This window comes from Pezoporus occidentalis, unplaced genomic scaffold (assembly GCF_034315485.1).
Source record: "Pezoporus occidentalis ecotype Australia unplaced genomic scaffold, CSIRO_AGI_Poc_V1 ctg183, whole genome shotgun sequence".
NCBI lineage: Eukaryota > Metazoa > Chordata > Aves > Psittaciformes > Psittacidae > Pezoporus > Pezoporus occidentalis.
This window is the reverse complement of record NW_026913673.1, coordinates 1337775-1360584: the sequence shown is the minus strand read 5'-3', so window position 1 is coordinate 1360584 and position 22810 is coordinate 1337775. Positions and strand designations below refer to the sequence as shown.

The 22810-nt window shown below is 52.3% G+C and overlaps 1 protein-coding gene and 1 long non-coding RNA gene across 3 annotated transcripts; both read right to left on the bottom strand.

Annotated features, from left to right (window-relative positions):
- Positions 1 to 414: 414 nt before the first annotated feature.
- Positions 415 to 6753, bottom strand: LOC134162165 (uncharacterized). The gene is made up of 4 exons (XR_009964229.1): positions 5853 to 6753; positions 3059 to 3197; positions 2163 to 2255; positions 415 to 2016 (listed from the first exon to the last, which is right to left on the bottom strand). It is a non-coding gene; the product is annotated as an uncharacterized LOC134162165 (long non-coding RNA).
- Positions 6754 to 9803: 3050 nt separating this feature from the next.
- On the bottom strand, positions 9804 to 15395 carry DYNLL2 (dynein light chain LC8-type 2). Of its 2 annotated transcripts, XM_062615728.1 has the most exons (3): positions 15283 to 15395; positions 11834 to 11972; positions 9804 to 10203 (listed from the first exon to the last, which is right to left on the bottom strand). In XM_062615728.1, the coding sequence occupies exons 2-3, from the start codon at positions 11963 to 11965 to the stop codon at positions 10066 to 10068; spliced, it is 270 nt and encodes an 89-aa protein (XP_062471712.1). In that variant the 5' UTR covers positions 11966 to 11972; positions 15283 to 15395; the 3' UTR covers positions 9804 to 10065. The 2 variants fall into 2 exon arrangements, with proteins under 2 accessions (XP_062471712.1, XP_062471711.1); XM_062615727.1 differs by lacking the exon at positions 15283 to 15395 and having other exon boundaries at positions 11834 to 11991.
- Between the last annotated feature and the right edge of the window lie 7415 nt (positions 15396 to 22810).

Sequence of the window (22810 nt, the reverse complement as noted above, 5' to 3'; positions counted from 1 at the left end):
AGGCTTTAACCATCGTGGACACTCAGTGTTTCTTTAAGAGCAACTGGAAGTGATGGATGTAACCTGGAATCAGCGCAGAGGAGGGCTGCTGAACCATCACAGGCTGTTCCCGTCGCGCACCCGTCGCCCTGGCCCAGATCTGTCTGTACCTGGCTGAGGCAGAGATGTAACAGATTTACAGCACTGGGGACGCAAGGGACTGGTCGTTGGGAAGAGAAACGTGCCCGCCTTACGGACGCTCCTCCAGATACGATCTGCACCTCACCTGGAATTCATTCCTTGCATCAGGTGAACAGCAGCCTCCCGCCACTTCCTTGTGAACAGGATCCCAGGAGAGAAGCCAAGGACTGAAAGGCCCCCGTTGATGAGGAAATGCACTTGATCGGGACCGAGCCAAGGCTGCTGCACGTGGACCAGCGCCAACACAGGGATCTGCATCAGCCAGGACGGAGCAGGAGAGCTGCAGGACCAGGGCATGGTGTCCTCTCCTTCCATGGCACAGGCAGGCAAAGCCAAGGTCTGGAACCTCACTCGAGAGGCTCTTACCCCTGGTTCACCTCACTTTACCTTCCCTTCATCTCCTTATCAGACTGAGCACCCCGAGTAGGGAAAGTACATGCTGTGCCACCAGCGCTGTGGCCTTGGCTTTCTTCTTTGCCCTGGGGCTGTCTGGTTCTAATTGCTGTGCTTCTTACCTTTACCATTCCATTTATTATTTGTTCCAACAGACCTCTGAGGCAGTCACAGCAAAACAAGTAGCAAAGAGACACCCTTAAGCGTGTTAATATTGTGCAAGGATGATTTTAGAGCGCTCTCTGCCATCTCAGCCCAGCCACTGCTCTGGGCAGCACAGCTGCTTCATAGCCTCTAAGTGCTGTGGGAGGCAGCATCTGGGGATGGACTCAGGCAGGGCTGCGTTGGGATTGAAGTCTGAAAGCCAGGAATGTCAGCGTTGCCTTCCCAACTTCTCTATTTGGCACAAAATTCCACCAAACCCACACTTTGGGGGGTGTTCCTTTTGTCACCGATTTATTTTGTGGTTTATTCTTTTTAGACCTTCTTAACACATATTCCTTTTTCCTTGTCCTGTTTTCAAAGCGGTGCTGCAATGTGTGTTCTGACAGCAGCTCCTGCTTTTGTGATGCCCTCAGAAATCCATGACTGAAAGCAGACTGACACTGCTCATGGGTTTAGAAACCAGCCCAGAGCTGGGTTTACAATCAGAGCCCAGATGCTGCAGGTCTAGGGAATTACTCCACTGCAGCTGGTGATGCTACACCAAGGTACATTTTATGTTTCCTCACCCTTCCAAACCCCCAGAGGAGAGCAAATGAGGTGGAGTATGAGGGAAAACAGCACAAATCCTCGACTGTTAAAACTCTGCTACTGTCATGCAAATACATCTGGTTCAGCAGCTCAGAAGCAGACTTCAAAGGACACAGAAGTCATTAGAATCACAGTTCAAAGAAGAAAAGTGAGCAGCTGGTCTGGGCCATCTGGTTGGGGACATAAAATGGGCTCTTTCTTCCCCAGTCAGTGTATGACATTCTCATTAATCGCAGGAGCATCTTAACATTAACCAAGATAATGCTGTTCAGAATGTAAGTCTTAATAAATCATCAAAACTGTTGTCTCAGCAAAGCTACAGTCCGGTCTGATCCTTCCTCCCAGCATGCCAGAATGGTGATTTTAAGTTGGTATTTTCAAAGCAAATTAGTGGGAATTGCATTCCTCAGGCTCCTTTGAAGGTCTCAGGGAGGAATGCGGTCAGGATTCCCCAGGCTGTGGAGGAATCACCTTCTCTATTGATTCCAGAAGCCACCTTTGGTTTAAAAACATACGGAGGAGGTGCCCTCACTTGGGCTGGTTCCATCCCACCAGTGGGATGGTGCTGGGATGGGGCTTAGGCCCAGGACACCCCCCAGCAGACATCTCAGCCAGGGCAAGTTCCAGCCCCAGTGGTGTGAACAGAAATCCCTGGTTTAGCTGCTCTGATCTCAAGGCCCTCAGGGGCTCCTGGAAGTTGATATCCCTGTTGAATACATGGATGACTTCCCTGAAATTCAGGCAGGTGGTTTGATAGTGCAGGGATGTGACAGCTGCCAGGGGGAAGCCAAACTGAACAGGAGCCACAATGGAGAGCTCAAGGGCATGGCAGATACCTGCTGATTTTGACAAAGTGATGATGACCTGGGAGCTGCTGCTGCTTCTCCTGCCTCCTCCTCGCCTTGCAGAGCTGTCAGCTCTGTCTCTTCCTGTAAAAGGCAAAATGGAGAGAGTTCATCTTCATATTATTGCTCTGGGAGCATACCTGGCCCAAAACCTGCACGGGAATTGGGGGTTTTCAGCCCCAGGCTTTCCCAGACACCACTGTTTCCATCAACCCTGCCTTTGCTGGTCTTTCCTTGGAAAAAGGGATGCTTGCAAATGTGTACATGCAGGTAATACACCCCTGGGACTGGGATTTACCTGCACCCTGCTACACATCTACCATTCCCCACAGGCATGTGCACATTCAGCTCCCCATACTTAGTGGGTGTCTCCCAGCCTTCCCGGCTGTTTTCCCAAGCTGTGGCCAGCTGAGAGGACAAACAGCACTGGCTCTGGGCTGGTTTGCCACTGAACAAGACACAGCTACTTGAAACCCTTCCCTAATCTCACTCTCTCCTGAAAACGACTGCTGGGTTATCAGGATGTTAGCGAGAGGCAGCAGCAGAGACTGGGACATGATTTGATAGTTGGGATAATTCCTCCCCCGTAATAAGGGCCATTGCAGCCAAGCCTGGTACAAGGACTTGGTTCCAAGATTTTGGGAACAATGCTACTGCCTTCATGCTCCTCTCCCGAGGGTTTATCCTCCCAGAGCTGGTGAAGCCGGGATGTTTCCATGTCTGCCTTGCCTGGGAGATGATGGGGACCCGGGGGACTGTGGTGAAGCCTGGCTGGTGTGAGCAGAGCCTGCAAACACCTCTACACAACACAGCACAGACTTGCTTTTGGAGTTTCCGACCTAAATCTGTTCTCATTAGACCTTGATGAATTAACACAGAAAAGCTACCTGCCTGGGTCCACGAGGGATGAAGGAGCAGAGGCTACCATCAGTGCCGCTGGGCTGGATCCCAGGAAGCTCTGTGAGGAGCGAGGAACACAGGACCCGAAATCACAGTGACCTGCTGGGAGTTGGAACCACCAGCAACCTGCCAGGGATACACACCAAACATGAGCTAATCCCAACAAAAATAGGAGTGAAATCACAATTCAGATGCATAATTCATGTGCATAATTTTATCTCCGCTGGATATTCCCCAGGGATGTATTCTAGAAAATGCTTGCTTTCCCCTCCCCTCATCCTTCCAAAAGTGCCGTAGATGCAAATCACTGGAGGCAGTGAGGGGTAGGAGCTCTGCTGGGTTACTAAATCAATGCTAAATTTGTCTGAGTTTCTAGCCCATGCCTTGGCAAGTTATGCAGATTGAAGCTGTTGTAGAGACATGCAGGCTTGGAATAATCACAGGATTTTAATTGCTTTCATTGTGAACCCCAGCTCCTGATTGTATCCGCATGGAAAACCAACAGTTTGCACTTGCAACTGCTAAAAATGTTAAACAATAATGGCAATTAAGAGATAATTATAGTTACTCGGAAGCCCGGGTTGGAGTTAGGGCTCCAAGAAGAGATCCCAGCCGACCAGGAAGCGTTGCCCTGTTTACTGCAGACCTCAAGCTGCTCGTTCTGTGATGTGAGATCTGCCAGATTTAATTGCTTAATGATTTTCTATAAAGCATTTAAGTCCCCGCTATCTTCAGCCAGCCCAGGCTCTGCCTGAACTGTACTCGTCAGTGCTGGAGGACAGTGGCAGTGTCAAAGCCCTGGCCCGGCACCCGATGCGTGCTGAGTCACCCAATGGGTTTCTCCTGCTAATTACAACACCGAAAAGGTCCTGGGACTCCTGGCCAGGGGGATGGCAGCACCCATGGGTGGGTCCCTGCTGAAGGAGGACACATGGGTGCTGTCCCTCCACAAACCATGATTTCAAATGGAGCCTTCACAATGTGTGCCCAGGTTGAGCCCATCCAAGCTGACCCAAAGGCCACAGAGGAGCAGACACTTTTGGCCCGGGCATTTGGAACCCTTAAGAGAAATAAGGACTTTTAGAAGTGGATTTGAGAGGTTTTGTCCTTGCCGAAGCATTTTGGGCTTCCCTCAAGAACAAAAAGGCATTTCTTTCTTTCCAGAGCCATGTTCCAGGCCGGGTGCCAGCTGCCTGCGTGCAGGCTGCAGCAGAGGCACGTCCCAGCTCCATGTCAGCCCTGGGTCCTTTCCTGCCAGAGCAGCCCCAGCACAACCACCAAGGAAACCCTGCGAGAAGGGCATGAGATTAAACCCCAAACCTGTAATCAAACCCTTGGTGCAAAGAGATCTGTGTAAGAAGGGATTTACATTCCTCTGACTCAGCTTCAGCAGCTAAAGCCTGGGTCACTCTGTGTGTACACCCTGGAGCTCATCCCTGCTGGCAAACCTTGGGGAAGTCCTTCCATCATGCCCGAGCAGCACCTCATGCTGCTCACCCCTCTGCTGCTCATGTTGGCTGGGGTAAGACATGGAAAAGCCCTTCCCAATGGCCTCAGTGCAGTGGGGCACCCACGCAGGGGGTGCTCAGGCCAACGTGGTGGTGGGAGCACACATCCAGCTCTGCAGATTCCAGCCCCATCAGTGTGTAGGACTCCGTGGCCAGGGCTGCAGGAACAAAGGGTGGCTTTCACCGCACTCACCCTGCACAGGGACTGCTGTGGTGAATTCCTCGGATGCTTTTATGGGCTGCGACCAATGCACAGGGAGAGCGCAGCTCCCAGCAATCTCCTCCCCCTGAAAGCACTCCATTCACACCCGGGATGGAAGGAGGTGAAAGAAAAGGCCATGCATGTGTTTAAATGCAGGGGGGCCTTACTGCATGGGGGGCTTGAATCTATCCCCAAAAGCCTCCCTGTCCAGCAGGCCAGGGCACAGGCAGGCAGGGTCTGGGCAAGCAGCTGAGCTGCAGACAGGCTGCTCCGCAAGGGCCATAAATCAATGGAGATGTGTAAGCAAGGGAAGGAACAAAGGACATGGAGAGGTGCCATGGCCGCTGGCAGCCATGCCAGAGCATGGCATCTGAGGAAAGCCTCTGACCAAGCCTGCATGGGATGAGAGCTGTGGTTGAGATGGGATGAGAGCTCTGGAAACTGGGTTCTCCACCAGGCCACAGCAAGCTCTGTGCATTTGATCTCAGTCCCCAGCACTGGGACAGAAGTGGACGGTGAGGCCACTACAGCAGCCTGTGCCCACAGGCAGAAGGAAACAAGCTACACCAGGGCTGGATAGAACTGCTCCTCCAGCTTAACCCAAGGCTACATCCCTCTGAGAGCAAAGCAGTGCCTGGGGTTGCCCCTGCTCAGGCTGGGCAGCTCCCTTCTTACCCCCTTGTTCTGGGTGCTGAGACCACTGGTGCTCAGTGCAGAAGCAGGGTGCCTGCCTCCTAACAGCAGGGCTGGTGGAAGCACTGACCTGACAATAAGCAGTTATTTGTCTCGTTGGTAATGAGTTATTACTCAGCCTCAGTGAGACATTGCCTTAAGGGAGGAAGCATCTGATCATCTTTTAATAAACACAGTTGACTCCTGCAGCTCCTGTATCTATAAAGCACTCAGAGACACATGGCTTATGCACAGACACTGCTGCTATGAGTCACAGTCTGGGAAAGGGTGTTGGAATCATTGCTCAATAAATAGAACAAAGCAGGGAAACCTCGAGTGGGCAGGGATGGCACAGCCCTGCTTCCTTCCCCGCGTGCCACCGGCCTCCTAAGGACTTACCCGATGGAGACTTGAAAGTGAGATAAAAATCATTTCCATGTCTTCTCTCTTCATCTCAAATCCCCCACAAAAGCACGGAGAGAAGGATCCATCCCCTGGGTACCGCGTTCAGCAGCAGCAGGCTCTGCTTCCGCGTGCTTGAGGCTGGATGGGAGGGAAGGAGAGCACTGACAGGCAGCCTGGGTGTTCCCACCGGAGCAGGGTGCAACGCCCGGCTCCTGTGCAGGACGCCCAGGGTGGGGAGGATGCTGCCATCACTTTCTCCCTTCCTGGAGTCCTAAGTAGTCATGGAGAAAGGGAAGAACATTGTGCCACAGGCGGAGCAAGGCTGGCTCTCCCTGCTAACACCTTCTCCTGGGGCGCTGCACCATGCTCCCTCCACAGAATGAATCCCAGATCATGGCTAGCAGTTACACACATGGAGCACAGCTACCCACAAACAGCCTGCCTGCTCTCCAGTGCCACAAAGGCCACATCTGGAGGAAACATTCCATGTGAGGAACTGAATAACTTGGCTTGTACAACAGAAAGTAACGGGACACTCTCTCTAACCGCAAACCACAGTTACCCACAGCAAACACACATGCACATCTGCAGGCACTGCCCCGCACCCAGACCCCCACCCACAGGCACGTCAGGCTCCCCTGCAAGCAGACATCTTCTGAACCTTGTAAAGCAAGGCAGTAACATGGACTGAGTTTACCCTTCAATGGCATGTTGCCCAAGCACATCTGGAAGCAGTTTCTTTCCCAGGATACATACCTTCCAGCCAGTGCCCCACGTCCAGATGTTTCCGAACACCTTCATGCCCCCGTTGAAACTGAGCAGCCATCCTGGGGATACCCTTGGCTCCTCCAGCACGGGAACAGTTAATGCTCATTGCAGGACACCTGCGCCTGGTGGAAACTGGAGACAGCGGAGCCCAGCAATGGAAAAAGCCAAAGCTAAAAGCTGTGTCCTGCAGCTGCTGGGGAGGCCGAGGGGCAGGCAGCAAGGACAGAGAGCCCCATGCTAACACCTCACATCACCCTCAGCCATTCAGAGGGAAGCTCTGCACACCTTGGGGCAGTCTGTGTCTTCCAGAGCCCCAGGGCTATGCAAGGGATGGATTAGGGGGGAAGGCTGAGTACACAGTGTCCACTGCAGGACTTAGGGCAGCTGAGCAGGGCTCGGTTTCACTGCCTAATTGCTAAGGGTGTGAGTTAGAGCTTCTCTTCCTGAGCCTGAAGCAGGACTCCCACTGCAGTGATGCACCCAAGGAAACACCAAACTCATTTTCTACTCACGTGTCAACTCTGTCCCTCGAGCCTGGGCAGGGCCTCCCCATCCCTCCAGAGCTGGATTTACAGCAGCACCACAGGCACTGGATTCATGGCTGGAAGGGGGCTTTCCCACAGGTGGAACTGGGGCTAGGAAAGTTCCTCACCTCAGGTTTGGATGAGCCCTCCTACGCTGCAGCTGCACTGGCTTTGATTAAGAGCCCTCTGCACCAAGGGGACCCAACCATCCCACAAGGCTACAGAAGCTTTCCTGGAGCTGCAGCATTAACCCAGACCTAACCAGGCCAGACCTGCTTAAACCCTGCAACTACACTTCCAGCTAAAAGGCTGACTGGGACTAGTGAGGAAGGAGCATCATTCCCAGCTTCCCCAAAGGAGAAACCACCTCTGCTTTTCAGCACTGCCAGGCGTAGGTTATAGCAGATTGCCTGTGTGTAACAGCCACACTGCTGCCTGCTCAGGAGTTTTGGGTTCATCTCATTATAGAGCTGCTTTGCATGAGTCATGGTTGTCTGCAGCTCAGCTTCCCCTCCTTTCTCATGCTGGTGTTACTGTCCCACAGCAGAGCTGTTACACTACAGTGCTTGGCAGGCGCCCACAGCGTTTCCAAAATATCAGGAGGCCACAACCCCACATTTAGGTTGCATCAGGAGCAAGACAGCAAGCGGAGGGGGTTGTTTAAGGCCAAGCCCACAGTCCCTGCAGTGCTGGAGGCATTAAATATACATCAGCTTCAGGCAACCGGCAAGAGTTTTAGATCTCACCTTTCTACTGAGCGCAGGGAGGAAGCCTGAAGGGGAATCCTGAAGGGGAAGCCTAATTCCTGCAAAGCAGAGAGACAGCTCAGAGTGTCCTGGAGCCAGGGCCCCAGCTGCTATAGCACCCCATTCGACTGGGATCATTAAGAGATTCAGCCCAGAACCTGCACATCCAGGTTACTGGGCACAGCAGCATCCCATCAGGGCTGCCTGCAGGAGTCATACTCCCCTCAGTCCCACTGTCTGGAGCAGGGCTGGAGGTCAGCACCAGCAAAGATTGGCCACATGCACTCCCCAGGTTGAGGTTCTCCCTCTGCAGACATGTGTCCTTTGGGTCATTAGCACCTTCAAGGGCAAGGAACTCACTGCTCACACTCTGTGGACAAGTGCTGGCTTTGCTTGGGACAGCCGGTAACGAAGAAGAAACTAGAGGCTGTTTAAATGTGTCAATTCACCTTTAATGTTTGAAAAAAAGAAAAAAAAATAAATGGTATTTGAGCCATTGCAGTTATGAAGGGAACAGATTTTGCTCCACGAGAGACCGTGAACAGATTCACATTAGACTCATGCTTGGAAAAAACCAAACCCAAAACATTCTCCTTTCAGATCCAGAGTGGAGTTCTGAATAGACAAAGACCACACGAGTGCCCCAGGCAGCCCAAGGCACATTACCCCAGTGCAGACATTTCCATCAACGTGAAGTTATGACAGCTACATTCGTTCTAGTTACAACATTGTTCTATCGATATTACAAAATTAGGCATACTTTGGATTTTGCACAGAGACAAGAAGGACTTTTACTTCAGGAAGTCATCAACCTGGGTCATCAAGTCTTTCCACAACAAAGAGTCCCTTCACTCTGTTGTTTCCCCCCCCCAGCAATGACTTATTACCAACACAAAGATCATCTCAGTAACACAACTTAGGTGCAACCAGCCTAGTGATATTGTCTATGCATTAGTTAACAAGCCAATAGACCTGATGACAAGCACCAGGCATTTACTTGCCATCACACAGCATTTCTCCACACCCAGATAAAAGAACTTCCTGCAGCATAATCCAAAAGTCAGTACATACTAAGACAACATCACTGCTGAACCTATTGGAGACCAAGACATTTGTCTGCCTTTGAAGCAGATGTCACATGAGTTTCCTTCACACAAACATCACATGTAAGTTTAACTTCTTGGTACTGTGCTTTAAGAACAAAAGCAGATATCAGAACATGGAGGACACTCCTCCAGAAATAGCTTATCAGCTACAGAAAATAAAGAAAGGAGACAGTGGCCACTTACAAGTCTTCCACATGACTAACTTGCTTTAAGGAGAGCATCGAGTTAAGGCAGTGTTGAGACAACTGGCTAAGAACATGCCAAATAGAGCTGTTGTCAGTAGTCACCAATTTGATATCCTACTCCATTGCGGGGACGGGCCATGTGGCTTTAGATCTCAGTATCAAGGTCTAAAGACTTCAGCCACAGGATGCCACTTTCTGCAGCAAGCAGCAGCTCAGGGGGATGGCTGTTGAAGTCTTCTAGACCAGGCTGAGTTGCTTACAAGTCTAGGTCAATGTTTCAGCAGCGCCAAAAATACAGTGATGGACACTGAAAGAGAACACCGAGGGTGCCAGCTGCAAGCCTGTTTATCACAGTCCGAGGTGGAGTTCAACTTGAGTGTGAAAGCCACGTAATCAAGAGCCCCACCAGCTTTCAGGGAAGGTCTAAGTACCTGCACTGAGGTTACTGGGAGAGCCAGCTCTCTACAGTCTGCAGGGTGGGTACAGAGGCTCACACTGGCTTTGCTCCTCTTTACAAGATTAACAGTCTAATAAAACTCGGTAAGGAAGTCAGGATCTTTTGGCCTGCCCAAAGAAGTTTTCCCAGCCTCAAAGAAGGAGTTACCACTGAGGGAGCTGTTGTGGAATAGTTTTATTTCTTCCCACGTAAAGGCCATTGTTTTAAGCATTTACAGGTTTCCTAGTGCAATACAACCAAAAAAAGCAGTAACAAAAAAATGCCGCCTTCTTCCCAGGCAACTAAACAGAAGTAGATTTTTACTGCAACATATACACATTAAATATAGTATACAGTCCATGCAGCGGCATAGCCATGTTAAAGGGAGTCGTGGCTTCAGCCATCAGTGCATTACAGTCCGAATTTCACTTGCTCCTACTTCCTATCCAGACTTGAAGAGAAGAATTGCAACCTGACCCAAGTAAAAATAGATGAAGTGCTTTGTCTCGTGTGTTACATAGCTGCCAAAGTTTCTGCCAACAATGCAGTGCCAAGTTGGGTTGTATTTCTTGTCAAATTCCTGAAGAAAGAGAAGAGAGGCATTAAGGCCAAGAAAGCCCACATGAAAATAGTTCTAAGCACAAATTCTTAGCTGGTTCTGTCCACTCACTATTGCCTCTCCTCCCACCTCCAGCATCTTTTGATTCCCCACTGCAAGACACTGTCATATTAAGCAACCAGACCTCTGCACTGGATAGTTCAAAGGATCAAACACAAGCAAATCAGCTTCTGAGACTTGAAGCACCCATCAGCCCTGGCAGAACCAGCAGACACAAGAGCTCTCCTTGGTGCAGCCTATTCAAGCCCTGTGTGTAGGCTTGCTCAGGGGAATATTTCTCCTCTCCCATTCCAAACCCACTCACAAAAAATAAGGTTCTGGCATGTCTGTTCCAGCAAAACATTTGAGCTTAAAGGTCACCTAAAATAAGGAAGGAGAAGTCTGGCTTTTACTGTTGGGGTCTCTTCACGTAAAGGAAAGATAATGTACACTGAAAGCAAGCAGGCAAATTCACAGGCCAGGCAGCACACAAAAAACTGAGAGGTCCGAGGTGAGCAAGCTGAATGCTGGCTTAATAGTCCTCTATTTAGCAGCTAAGATGGGGTTAAAGACCATTTTCTTCCCTCTAGTTAATACCCAACTTCCAAGAACACCCTTTCCTCCACCAAGACAGAGCCAAAAGAACAGACTAAACGTTCAAGATTAAAGCCAGTGTTAGTCCTCAGACAGCAGCAAGACAGTTTGAGCTCTTTGCAGGTAACCTTTAAAGTAAGGAAAAGGCTTTCTTGCCAGGGCATGAAGGGCCATCAAATTGCTTTCCTCCTCCCAACACACTCACAGGAAATAAAGGCCAGCTTCTTTTCAGATGCCTTTTTTGTGTCACTCACTTTACAGGCTGCATTGCCCCAAGCAGTTTGAGAGAAGTCTTGCCTCAAAGTGATCAGAGAGGTTAGGAGACACCTTTGAATCCTTTCTACTCAAGCTTAGATTACAAGCAAGGCTCAAAAGCCAGGTGCCAGGACTGCACTCTCTATGAAGTCACTTTCCTCCTTCAAAAACTCTTTGCCTGACCATTCAAAGAAGTGGCTAAAGAGAGGACTGACAGCTCCCCAGATGCCATCAAGCATGAGCTCCTGCACATGGGGAGACACCTCTTCCCAAGCCAGGGCAGCTGCCTGCATGTTTTTAAAGCAGCACCTTGCACAGTCCCACCAGCCAGCACAAGGCCCCATCCTCCCCCACACCACCCACCCCAGAGCCAGGAACACAGCAGGGAGAGCTGCACGTGCACAGCTGCCCACTTTGAGTGAATCAGTAATCCCACCCTGCACTGGTACTGCAAGTGAGGCAGCAGCATCTCCGGAGCAAGTCCTAAACAGAGACTGCAGCCAGCTCTTTCTAGGCTGGCAAATCTAGAGGGACAGCACTCAACATTGCTCAGAGCTTGCCAGAGCTCTGCCATAGCCCTCCTCTGACCTTGGAGGAGTCATTCCATCCTCTTGGGAACAGCAGTAAAAAAGCCAAGAAGAAAGCATCTTCTCCCTCCAAACACACACATATCAAACCTCAGACACTCAGGCTCACGACAGGCACACATACTTGAGACTTCCTGAAGCTCTTAGCAAGAGCAGCCCCCTCAGCCCGTAGTTACCTTCTTTATATATGCTGCAATGTCCTTTTCTATGTTGTACTTCTCCATTGCCTGTGTAGCACAGTCCACAGCATCTTGCTGCATGTCCTCAGACATGTCCGCATTCTTGATCACAGCCTTTCTGTCAGACATCGTGAACCTAAGACAGAACATAGAATCCTTTAACTCCTTCCCAAGACAGGAGAAGCTTCCTGTGCATCAGAGGTTGTCCTTTCTATGGCACGCTGCGTCACAAGCAGATACTACAAGCCCCCTGTTACAACCAGGGTGAGTTTCACAGGGCAGTCTACAGTAGTCCCTTGTAGGCTAAGGTGCACCTTACAGCTGGAGCACGGTAGCACTGGCACTGTCTGGAGGTTAGATCAAAGATAGCCCAACATCAACACCTGCATTAAATTCATGCAGGAAAAGCTTACTGTGTGGGAGGAGACGGGATCTGCAGAGAGCCAGAACCCTCCTATAGATCAGTAGGCTAAAGCCAAGTTTGCCTTCCAGGAGCACCAGCAGTTTGGAGCATCACCTGTTCAGAGCCTTGCAAGATCCCAGACTGCCCATCACCAACAGGGAGGCTCAGGAAGCATATGTTAGCAGCAGTGCTTTTATGCACCACCACCATCCCAGGTGTTATAGTTACCACTGCTAGTTTAGCCTGGAAGGAGTGCTGTTGTTCCACATTCAGCCTATCATCATTCCCTCAACCTCACTGCTGCTTTGCCACGGAAACCCAGACTTCAGCTGCTCCCATGGGACAAAGCTGGTCTGACAAGGCAGAAACAGGTTAACACCATGCTGCAGCCTAGAAAGAGGGGCAGGGGAAGCAAGCCCCACCACAGAGCTAGCACAGCCAGGGCCTGGCAAAGCAGCCTCCTTTTTGCCCTCCCACCTGAGAGCCACACCACAGATGCTAGATACCAGCATGCCAGTGCTACTAAAACTCAAAAGCTGTATACTACAGCTGAGCATGCAGCCCTCTTCGGTCTGTGTTAGTTCAGGTGCATCACACCAGTCCCTGAAGCCACTTGCACATAGATCTGCCATGGCCTTCCCAGGGAGACATGGAGCACTGGGAAACTTCCAGTGCAGTCAGTATTATTGCAGAAAACAGAAACTGGGCAATCCCAGCCCTGCAGCCTTTCTTCAAGCAAAGGCCACACACTTGCCCTGTGGAAGGAGGCCTGTGCAGTCCTGCCTCCAACAGACCCCTGGCTCCCCCAGCCACACAAGGCCCAGTCAGGAGGCACATGTTTTATCTGGGGGACTGGTCAAGCAAAGGTCTTCACCAAGAAGGACCACAGCTGCTCACCTTGACAGCAGGTCTTGCCAGAGCATGTTAAAACTGTGGGAATAAGCTCCCTAATGACAAGGAGTACCTCCAATTAAGCCTGCAAAGCACCGTTAAGTTTCCCGAGTCTTTTTACAGTGCTCTAAGTCTTGAATGATACTACCAAGCATGTTTTGAAATAGTGAAACTACACATTTTTAGCTCTACTGGGGAGTGAAGAAAATCTGCTGCAATGATCACTTCCTAGAATAGTCCCAGAAAACTGAAGGAGTAGCTTTGTTACAGCAATTAAAGGAGCCTGCTATCCAGAGAGCAAGAGAATCCACTTACATAATTGCAACCCTATGATTACAATACTTCAATTCTTCACCCTGCCTGCAGTTGAAGGCTTCTATTGCAACCTTAATTTATACGGTTTAGATACAATGTTTAATAGAGCACTGTTATTAACATACGCTAATAGCATCAGGAGGAATGACAGGAACTGAGCTCAAATGCCAACAGAGAGCACACGCCCCTATCACAGCTCTGGAAAAGCCACTTCCAGGCAGGTTGCTCCCCTCCATGCTGTGGTTTAAGCTGGGGGCCAGAAAGCCCAGCAGGACAAGACACAGCTCACAACAGCCCAACCAACCGCCTGTAGATTTGGATTCACTATCCAGGAATGTGGCAATCTCTTGGAAAAAGTCTTCTGGGGGTTCAGCCCACAGGAAAAGGGAAGTAGCAGAAATTCACTCGTGGGTCATTCTTCCAGGAAAGCTTCTTTAGGGGAAGAAGAGAGGCAAGCTCTCGCACACATCAAGCCTTCACACACCTCTGCTACATGCCGAGTTCAGAGGGCCATTACATAACCAGCCACGGAGTGACCTGCAAAAAGCATCTCCCTTCCTCATTGTTTAGGCAAGGAGCATCTCAGTGCAGGCCCGTACTGCCAAGGGCCAACAGCGCCATAGAAAAGGAGAACGATCCTCCTTCAGCAGAGTTGCAAGTGCTGCCCTCCCCACAGCACCACACTGCTCCAGGGCACAGCATCCTCCACAGGCCAACCCACAGCAGGGGCTTGCAGCTGACAGCACTGCAGCAGAGAGGGTCCCCTGTACCCATTGTTGGGCAGGGAGCAGCTCCAAGAGTCACCCCATTCCACCCCCCTGCACAACACAGGGCAGGGCCCCAGTCCCAGCTCATTATCCCACAGGATTAGAGGCATCCTCCCCACAAGCATCCCAGCAACACCACATACACCTCTTTTCCCTAAGCCACAAGATCATGGCTAGCCCTCAGGGCCTCACCACATGAGTGTCGCCCTCTCGGACAACAACCACAAGGCCTCTACATCCAGCCCAGGACAGGACAAGGTTGGGAGGGGGAACAGAACTGCTCCAGCAGCCACCCCTTCCCCAGTGCAGGGCAGGATGCAGTCTTGAGGAAGCCAAGGCCACAGCCCCAGCAGCCATTCCAGAGCAGGACGAAGTCCTGGGGTGGGGGGTGAGGCCCAACCCTTCCCTCACCAGGGCAAGATGAGCTCTTAGAAAGAGTGTAAGAGGTAAGTCCAGCATCCAACCACTCCCCCAGCAGGACAGTGATGGGACTTTGAGAGCTAAATGATGCTCAAGATCAGCACCCGCTCCTTCCCTCACCAGGACAAGATGCAGCTTTGGAAACGAGGTGAGACACAAGCTCCCACACGCACTCTTTCCCCCGGGCAGGACAAGGCCCAGGCCCAGCACCCATCACTTCCCCACCAGGACAGCACGGAGCCCGAAGGTGGCGACGAGGCCCAAGCCCAGCACCTACCATTTCCTCAATCACGACCCTAGGAAAGGGGTGCGGCCCAGCCCCTTCCCCACCACGGCACAACGGGGCCCGGGGAGGCGCTCCCAGGAGCCGGGCGCATGTGCAGGCCCGAGCCCCGCGTGACCTTCACGGGGGGAGCCCCGGGGCCGCCCGAGGCAGCGGTGACCTTGCCCGGAGCGGGGCCGGCAACAAAGCACCGTGGTGGGGCGGGCTCCGACCGCCGCCGGGAGCTCCCTACAGGCCGCGACCGCCAGCCGGCCAAAGCCAAAGCCGCCATCCCCGCCTCCCTCCCTTCCGGGCGGCCGTGCCACCACCTCTTCGCACAGGGAGCGACCGGTACCCACCACCCGGGCCGGCGGAGAGTGTCGCTCACCTTCACAGTGACAGGGCCACCCCGGGAGGGCGAGGCGAGGCACGGCACGGAGAACAAGGCGGTGTGAGGACGCCCGGACCCGCTCCGCTCCCTGCGCCGCGCCGCGCGCTCTGCGCCTCACCGCCGCGCCGCGCTCAAATACAGCCCCGCCCGCTGCGGCGCGCGGCCCGTCGCTTCCCCATTGGCTACACCGCCCCGAACGCCGCGCTCCCATTGGCTGAGCTGAGGCGCTACCCGCCGCCCCGGCCCGTCCGCCCGCGCTGTTCTGCCTACATCCTGTTTCATCCCACAATGCAGCGGGGCGAGCGCGGAGAGGGGCGGGGCCTCGCGGGGGCGGGGCTACCCCGGTTCTGTGAGGGGACGGGACCCGGAGCCGCCGGGACCCCCAAGAACCGGCCCCGGGACCCCGATCCCGGGCGGGCTCATTCCTTTGGAGCGGTCTCTGCTGCCCAAGGGAGCCATGGCTCCTCTGTGGGAGTCCCCTCTGCCGTGGGGACCCCGATCCCGGGGTGACCGTGAGCCCCTGGGAGGGGCCGACTGCCTCTGGTAGACCTGATCTCCTTCGGGGTAACTGCTGAATTCTGTTCCCCGTGCAGCACTGTGATACCCTGGTTTGCATTACTGCTCTGCCTGAAGTAAAGCCGTAGTAAAGCTCAGCTTTAGTAAGTCAGCAGGTGCCAGTGCCGTCCGAGCAGGATGAAGTGCTGTGTGTCCACCACAGCATCCCTGTGGCAGGATCCTTGCGGCGGGCAGGGGCTGGCAGTCAAACCTCATGCTGTCGTTGTGTGCACACCTCAGGGTGGGAGACAGCGACGGAGGCTCATGCTCATAACCACTGCGCTGGGGCTGGCAGCGAGGGAGCACCCATCAGGATCCTGGCACACTGCTGTGATGCTGCTGCTTCGGGCCCTTGGAACTCCGGGCACGCACCTGCCCCATGGGCCTGTCTGCCATGGACACCAGGCAGCCCCTGCTTGGGTTGCTCCGTTTCACATGAGCTGAGGTGCCAAGTGAAAGGAACCACCTGAAGAAAAGCCCGGCAAAACACAGTCCCGGTTCCCTGCTGTGAGCAGTGGTGAGATGGAGACGGTGCTGCCTGCGCTCATCCAGCTTTCAACGAGACCAGTGTTAATTGCACGTGTTGGCCTTGAGAACCAGGTACTGGAATCTGTCTGATGTGATTGCTCAGGGAGGACAAGCACTCAGGGGACAGGCTGGAATTCCCTCCATGGCTGTGTATTTGCCTCCCAAGCAGGCAGCCCATGAATGGGCTGGTCCTTTTTGGCTAATGAGATGGGTATTTCATGGTGTGACCTTTGCAGCCTCTGAGGTACTGGTCAAAACTCCCGCCAGCAAGTAAGATATTTACTACTCCCAAATTTGCCTAAGCTTCAGCAGTAAGACTGCAGGAGCCAGAGAGCAGCAGAAAAAGTGAGGACTAAGTCTGCACTAAGTTTGTAAACCCAGTGCTGGTGGCACAGGACCTGCCTTCAGACAGGTAATAGGAAGGCATCAGCATCCCCTCAGACCCCAAACACATCAGGTGCATCAGTTGGGAGCGGCTGTGGCTCCCTGCTCTCTGCCTGCACCGCACACAGGGGCGGTGGACATCCCATGGCAGCACCAAGAGCTGCTTGGGCCGAGAAGTAAAGTGTCAATAAGTAAATACACAGCCAGAGCAGAGGGTTGGGCTGCAGCCATCAAATTGCAATCTTAGGCTTACACACAGAGATCCCTCTGCATTGCTCTGAGAAAGAGCTGATGCTTTCCCTGCACCCCTGGAGCAGTGTTTTTCCTGCTTTCTCCTGCAGGTTGGCTTTCCTTGCTCCATCTGCAGGAAGGGGAGCGGGCAGTGCCCATCCTGCTGGGATGCAGGCGATGCCCTGCACCCACTGACATGCTTTGGGTCAGCACAGGCCACCCCAGCTGGGCCCCTGGCTTTGGCTGGGCTGCATGCCGGTGCTAATGCAATAACAGGCTTAGCTACAGCCCTTTATGAGCTCCCATCTCAACAACAGTGGGAGTAAATATTGTTATAGTGCTGTTTCCAGGGGCTCTGGATGGCTGGAGGGGGCTGAGGTGCTGATCTTGGGGCTGAGGAGGGGGGAAAGGTCCTGTCTGGGAAATCAGTGGGCCAAAAAGCAGGCTCCAGCATTAGTGGCTGCTTCTGTAACCCCATCCCAGATCCATCCTGCCTCCTTCCCCAAAGAGTCTGCAGCAAGAGGAGGCGGAGGAGCTGTACTCCTGCCCAGCACAGCCTGGCTGTGGCTTGGCGCTGCCCTTGGCATGTGGAGGAGCACGGCCTTGATGGAAGAAAGTGCTCCAGATGCCAGGGAGGGAGCTGCGTTCCTGAACAGTGACAAAAAGCATTTATTTAGAAATTCCTCTGAGTCACTATATAAGGCACTTCACAGGGATTCACAGGAAAAGGGTCTGGCAGCGAGGAGCCGTTTGCCATCTAAGGCTCTGCTCCTCCTGCCCCGTGGCCACGCACTTCCCATGGGACACACTTCCAATCCCAGATGATTTGAAGTCAAAACCCACAGACTGCCATAAGAAATGCAGAGGTCTGGGATCCAAAGGCTGGGAGTGTAGCTGCAGCATCCCACAAACTGTGCATCCATCCTGCACCTCCCCTGTAACACCCCTCACATGAGATTTTTCCTCTTATTTAATCTAAACCCACTTTGCTATAACTTAGCCCATTACTTGTGCTCTGCCCTGCCATGGACGTGGCACACAGATGTATTTTGTAGCATGGGTCTGTAGCAGACGACTGTCGAAATGTCACCTTGGTCTCCTTCCCTCGTGTCTCCTTGTGCTTCTCCAGGCTCCAGCATGAGTCACTCTCTTTTGCCAATAATCAATAAAACCAGCAGAAGTAAAGAACCTTCTTTTATTAATTCCCCTCCTCACTCTCCCCACATGTCCCAAAGGATGTGTGTGAGCACCAGGCACCCTGGAGCAGAGCCGCCACTCCACACTAAGGGAGATTTGGCCACTTCATCATATCAGCACAAACCCTCTCTGTCAGGCCCTGCCTGCTGCAGCTGGAGCACGAACATCACACGCTGCGGGCACTCTTCCTGTCTGGTGACATTGCAATCACCGATAATCATCCTCCTGTGGCTGAGGCATCGAGCAGGGAGCCCGCAGCTCCTTGCAGAGATGCACTGCAAAGCAACTGCACTGAAAGGAGATGTAAGGGTGAGAGGGAAGCACTGTCAGCAGCTCAACCCGCACACAGCTCCCGCCACAGGGGAGCCTTGCAGGGTCAGACCCCTCACAAGATGCAGTATTCTCCCCTGCAAGTGACAGCCCATCCATGAGGCAGCCATGGGGTGAGCTGGATCTGCCCTTCCACAGGCTGCAGTCCCCATCCACCAGCTTCCCAGCTGCTGCAGCCACATCCTCACCTGTTATTTTGTACCAGGAGTTGACTGTTTTGGCAAGTGCTTTGCAAACTGCATGAGGGAGGGTTTGTGATCAGTCCAGGGCTGTGCTTTGATCAGTCTTGTCTGTGAAGCAGTTTTCAGCGCCCTCGTTAATGTACGTTATTGTCTCCCTGAATCCTGCTATAGAACCTGAATAAATCCCGTGGAAAAAGAAAATGCCCTACAAAAGGAAATGTAAAACTCCAGCGAGGACCTGCAATGCTGATGCTGAGGATCACTCAATATAAGACCCCAAGTCCTTCAGTTTATGGTTCACAAATTTGGGAGGATAAAGTGTTTTCACTACTTGCCATCCTCTTTGAGGCACAGATCCAGTCTGGGTGCATTTCTGTCTCCCATGAGTTACTCTCACATCCCATAGGGAATGGGAATCACGTTCTCCTTGTGCCTGATGCTCCGGGCACCTCATCCATGCCTAATCTACAGACCAGAGTGCACAAAACCAGCCCTGGAACTGTCCCCCAGGCTCCCCAGCTGGGAAGAGGGCCACTACCCATTATTGCTGCTGGGATCAGTGTGTCTCAAACCCCCAAGCACGTCCTTGGGCCATGCAATGCCCTGTCCCCAAAGCCACCAAGGCCCTTTGGTGTCTCCGGTGTGCACTATGCAATAGCTAGACTTGTCTACTTGTGCACTAGACAATAGCTCATGTCTTCTGTTGGATCTGCCCTGGAGCAGTGGTAGCTGCAGCGTGGCACCACGGCAGGGCAGCCTGGGCTCATCTCCAAGGCAAACGGGCTTAAAACTGTGACAAGCCGTAGATGGCTTCTTGTCTAACGTCGCTTTCCAGGAGGTAGCGCGTTCCTTGGCATCCTGCAAGCGAGGTAGGAAAAACTAATACTAAACCACTTGTGAGCCTTATTAATATGGATTCAGGTCATCCGCTTGCTGCAAGTTTTGCAAGTGACTCGCGGTGTGCAGTTCATGCAGGAGCTGTAAATAAGAGCCTGGAATCTCAGCGGGGTCCTATCAGTAATACAACATCTGCCTTTGTGCATGCGGAGGGACGAGGGGTGATGCAGCCCAGCCCTGGCTCCCACACCAGCTGGGTGCAGAGAGCTGGGAACTCGCATCAATCTGATCTGTCCCGAAGTGAAAGATGGCTTTGGAGACAACATAAACAAAGGAATCTGGTCCTACAAGGAAGTTGGTCCTACAAGGGGCCCTGCCTCCACATCAAAGGCTTCCTAAATCTCTTAAGGCTGGAAGTGCTGTTGGGATCCTCTACTGCACCCTCCTGTGAGCCACAGGGCCCACCAGTGTTGGTTTCGTGGTTGAGCAGACCACAGCATTGCTCTCGGATGAGCTGTGGGTGCCAAGGCAATGCCGGGTTGCTTTGGGGTGGCTGCAGGTTTGGGGTTTCCTCCTGCAGCACATCCACAGCAGCCTCTCTGTTTCCTCCTTCCTCCCCTGCTCTGAGGCACAGGCTTCAGCCCCATGGGGTGTCCCTGCTTCAGGAACCAACTGGGAAACCAGTGTAAATTGGTGCTCATGCATGGAATAGCTCAGCAGTCATGTGCACACTAACTGGGCATTCATATGCAAACCAACCCTGTGTCCATGCATGGACTAATCCTGCACTTGTGCAAGAGCTCACTGTGACTGTGCAGGTTCACTACAGGACCTTTTTGGTTGCTTCTGCACTGGTCAGGCACTCATGCACCTCCAGGGCACTAATGGGTGAACTAATTAGGTGCTGATGCACTAATTGGGTGCTAATGTGTGAGCATGTTGGGTGCTCAAATGTAAACGAACTGGGCACTTGTGCATTCAGTGATTAGACACTTGTGCATTAATTAACTGGGCACTTGTGCTTGGCCCAACTGGATGCACAGCAGCATTCCCACAGGGCAGGGAATCCCACCAGCGCCAGGCATGGGATGGTACAGCACCACAATACCCGCTGAGCTGGTGGTTCTGTCTCCCCAGCAGCCACACGGGAGCTGATCTCACACCTTCCCCCGAGCTCCCCAGGGTGTGGGAAGCAGCTACTGCCGCACAGACAGCTTAAACTCTGTGCTGGCACAGTATAAACACGAGCTGCTCCAAAAGCAGGCAAGGAGGTCTGCATGGTGTAGAACGATTTAGGTCAGTCTCACTTCTGCAGTGATTTATTTAAGCTATAGCAGTTCCTGGCCTGCGTGAGGGAAGAAATGAGGGGGAAAAAACGACAGAATCCCCCATATTTACACTATTTTTCTGTAATGTTTATGTTGCAGAAGCTACCGCCAGCACCATTTTCATCCAGGCTGGCAGACGTTTCCACTACACACTCACATTACTTGGGGTTGTTCTTCAAGGTAGAGCAACTTACTAAGCATAAAATTAGCCCCAAAAAGCTTCTGAGTGGTTGTTTCTCAGTGGAAAACACGTCCCGTCCTTTGATCACTGCTGAGGCTTTACCAGAAGTGATCCTGCAATGCTAAAAACGACCATCGTGAATGGATTTCGTTGCACTGTGGGTGCAACTCTGCAAACCCACAAACACCCCTTAAAGCAGGACCAGAAATGAGGGGCAGGCACTGGAGGTGATGCTTTGCAAGGCAGCCCTGTATATAAATGTATATTTATACAGGCAAGTGTTCACAGGCTCAGTGACAGCACCAGCCAAACCTTCCTTGCCCTCCTCACCAGCTCGGCCTCTCCTCTGTTAATGCTCTCACTGAACCCTATGGAAGGAGCTGCAATGCTTCATCCCATCAGTAATGGAATTTATACATCCCTGAAGTCTGTAATATCTCTCTGTATATAAGAGGCCACAAGGGATTTTGTTTTAATTAGAGGAATGCTTAAGGTTACTCTGCCTATTGCTTAATCTGCCATGGAAGTACAGCAAAACACACCAGAGTTGATTTATTGGGGTGTAATTCACTCCAGGGGCTGTGAGTGCATCCCATCCCCTGCCTGGCAGCCCCCCAGAGTGGGAGTTACTGGGCAGGATCCTGCCACATTCCCAGTGTGAGGGGTGCTGGTTATTCATGGCGAGACAGGGAGGAGGTGTCAGGAATGCACTTCATGGCAAGGGAAGAGGAGAGGTTTCGAGTGAGGAAACTTGGCAAAGCCTGCAAAGGTGGTGGTTGGTAATGGAATGCAGCAGCTGCTGAGGTCCCATGGCAAGGAAACATCCGTGGAGGAGAGCAAACCTCCGCACAGATGGCATGTGTCCTTGGAAACAGCGTCGGTGGCCTCAGATGGCTCTGCCTCCGTGCTGGGCTCCACGCAGCAAACACATCTGTGCCAATGGAGCACCGGGGACACAGCAGGTTCCCCAGGCTCCTGTGAGCACCCAAACCCCTCTCCTTCATGTAAACCCACCATGTGGGTGTCTGGAAGGTGCATTTCCAGTTCAGCCCAGCCCCACCAGTGCTCAGGGGGTACTTAGGTCCATCACAGCACAGGCAAGCAATCGGTTAGGGAGCAAAGCTGCCTTCTGCTGTGGATAAGGAGGAGTAAAATGGGGAATAATAATAAAAAGAAAGCCCTGAAGACAAAAAATTACTCACTGACATCTTTGATGCTCTCAGAGCAAACAAAAGTACACAGAGGCTCTGCTTTATGTGTGCCCATACAACCAGGCAGCACACATTCATTGTTCTTTCTTCCTCTGCTCTTAACAGCAAAAAAAGCCTCGCAAGGGATGGCCCAAGACCATGGCTGTAAGCCTGATACCATAAAAGACAAGAAAATCGACTTGGTTTTGCTTTGCCCCACATAGTTTGGTGCAGAACAGCCAGTAGCAGATAACCAGGGTGCTTCCACTCCTCATTTCCGACTACATAGTCTAACTTGCTCATTTAAAAGCAGTTGATTTTACCTTTTACCTTCGCCTTTCTCAGCTGTTCATATAGAATTATGCACGTCAATGAAACACTTCCAAAAACTTTAGTTGCATTTAAAACTACTCTGCTTGAAACACATTTTAATGCCTTTCTCACTCATTCTATTTCCTTGTATTAAAATAAACTCAGCCAACCCACAATGATGCCACAAGGTCTGCATCCTGATATCGCTGAAAGCCCCAGCCAAGGAGGCAGCGGGGATGGTGGCATCGCTGCCGGCGGCTCTCTGATGGA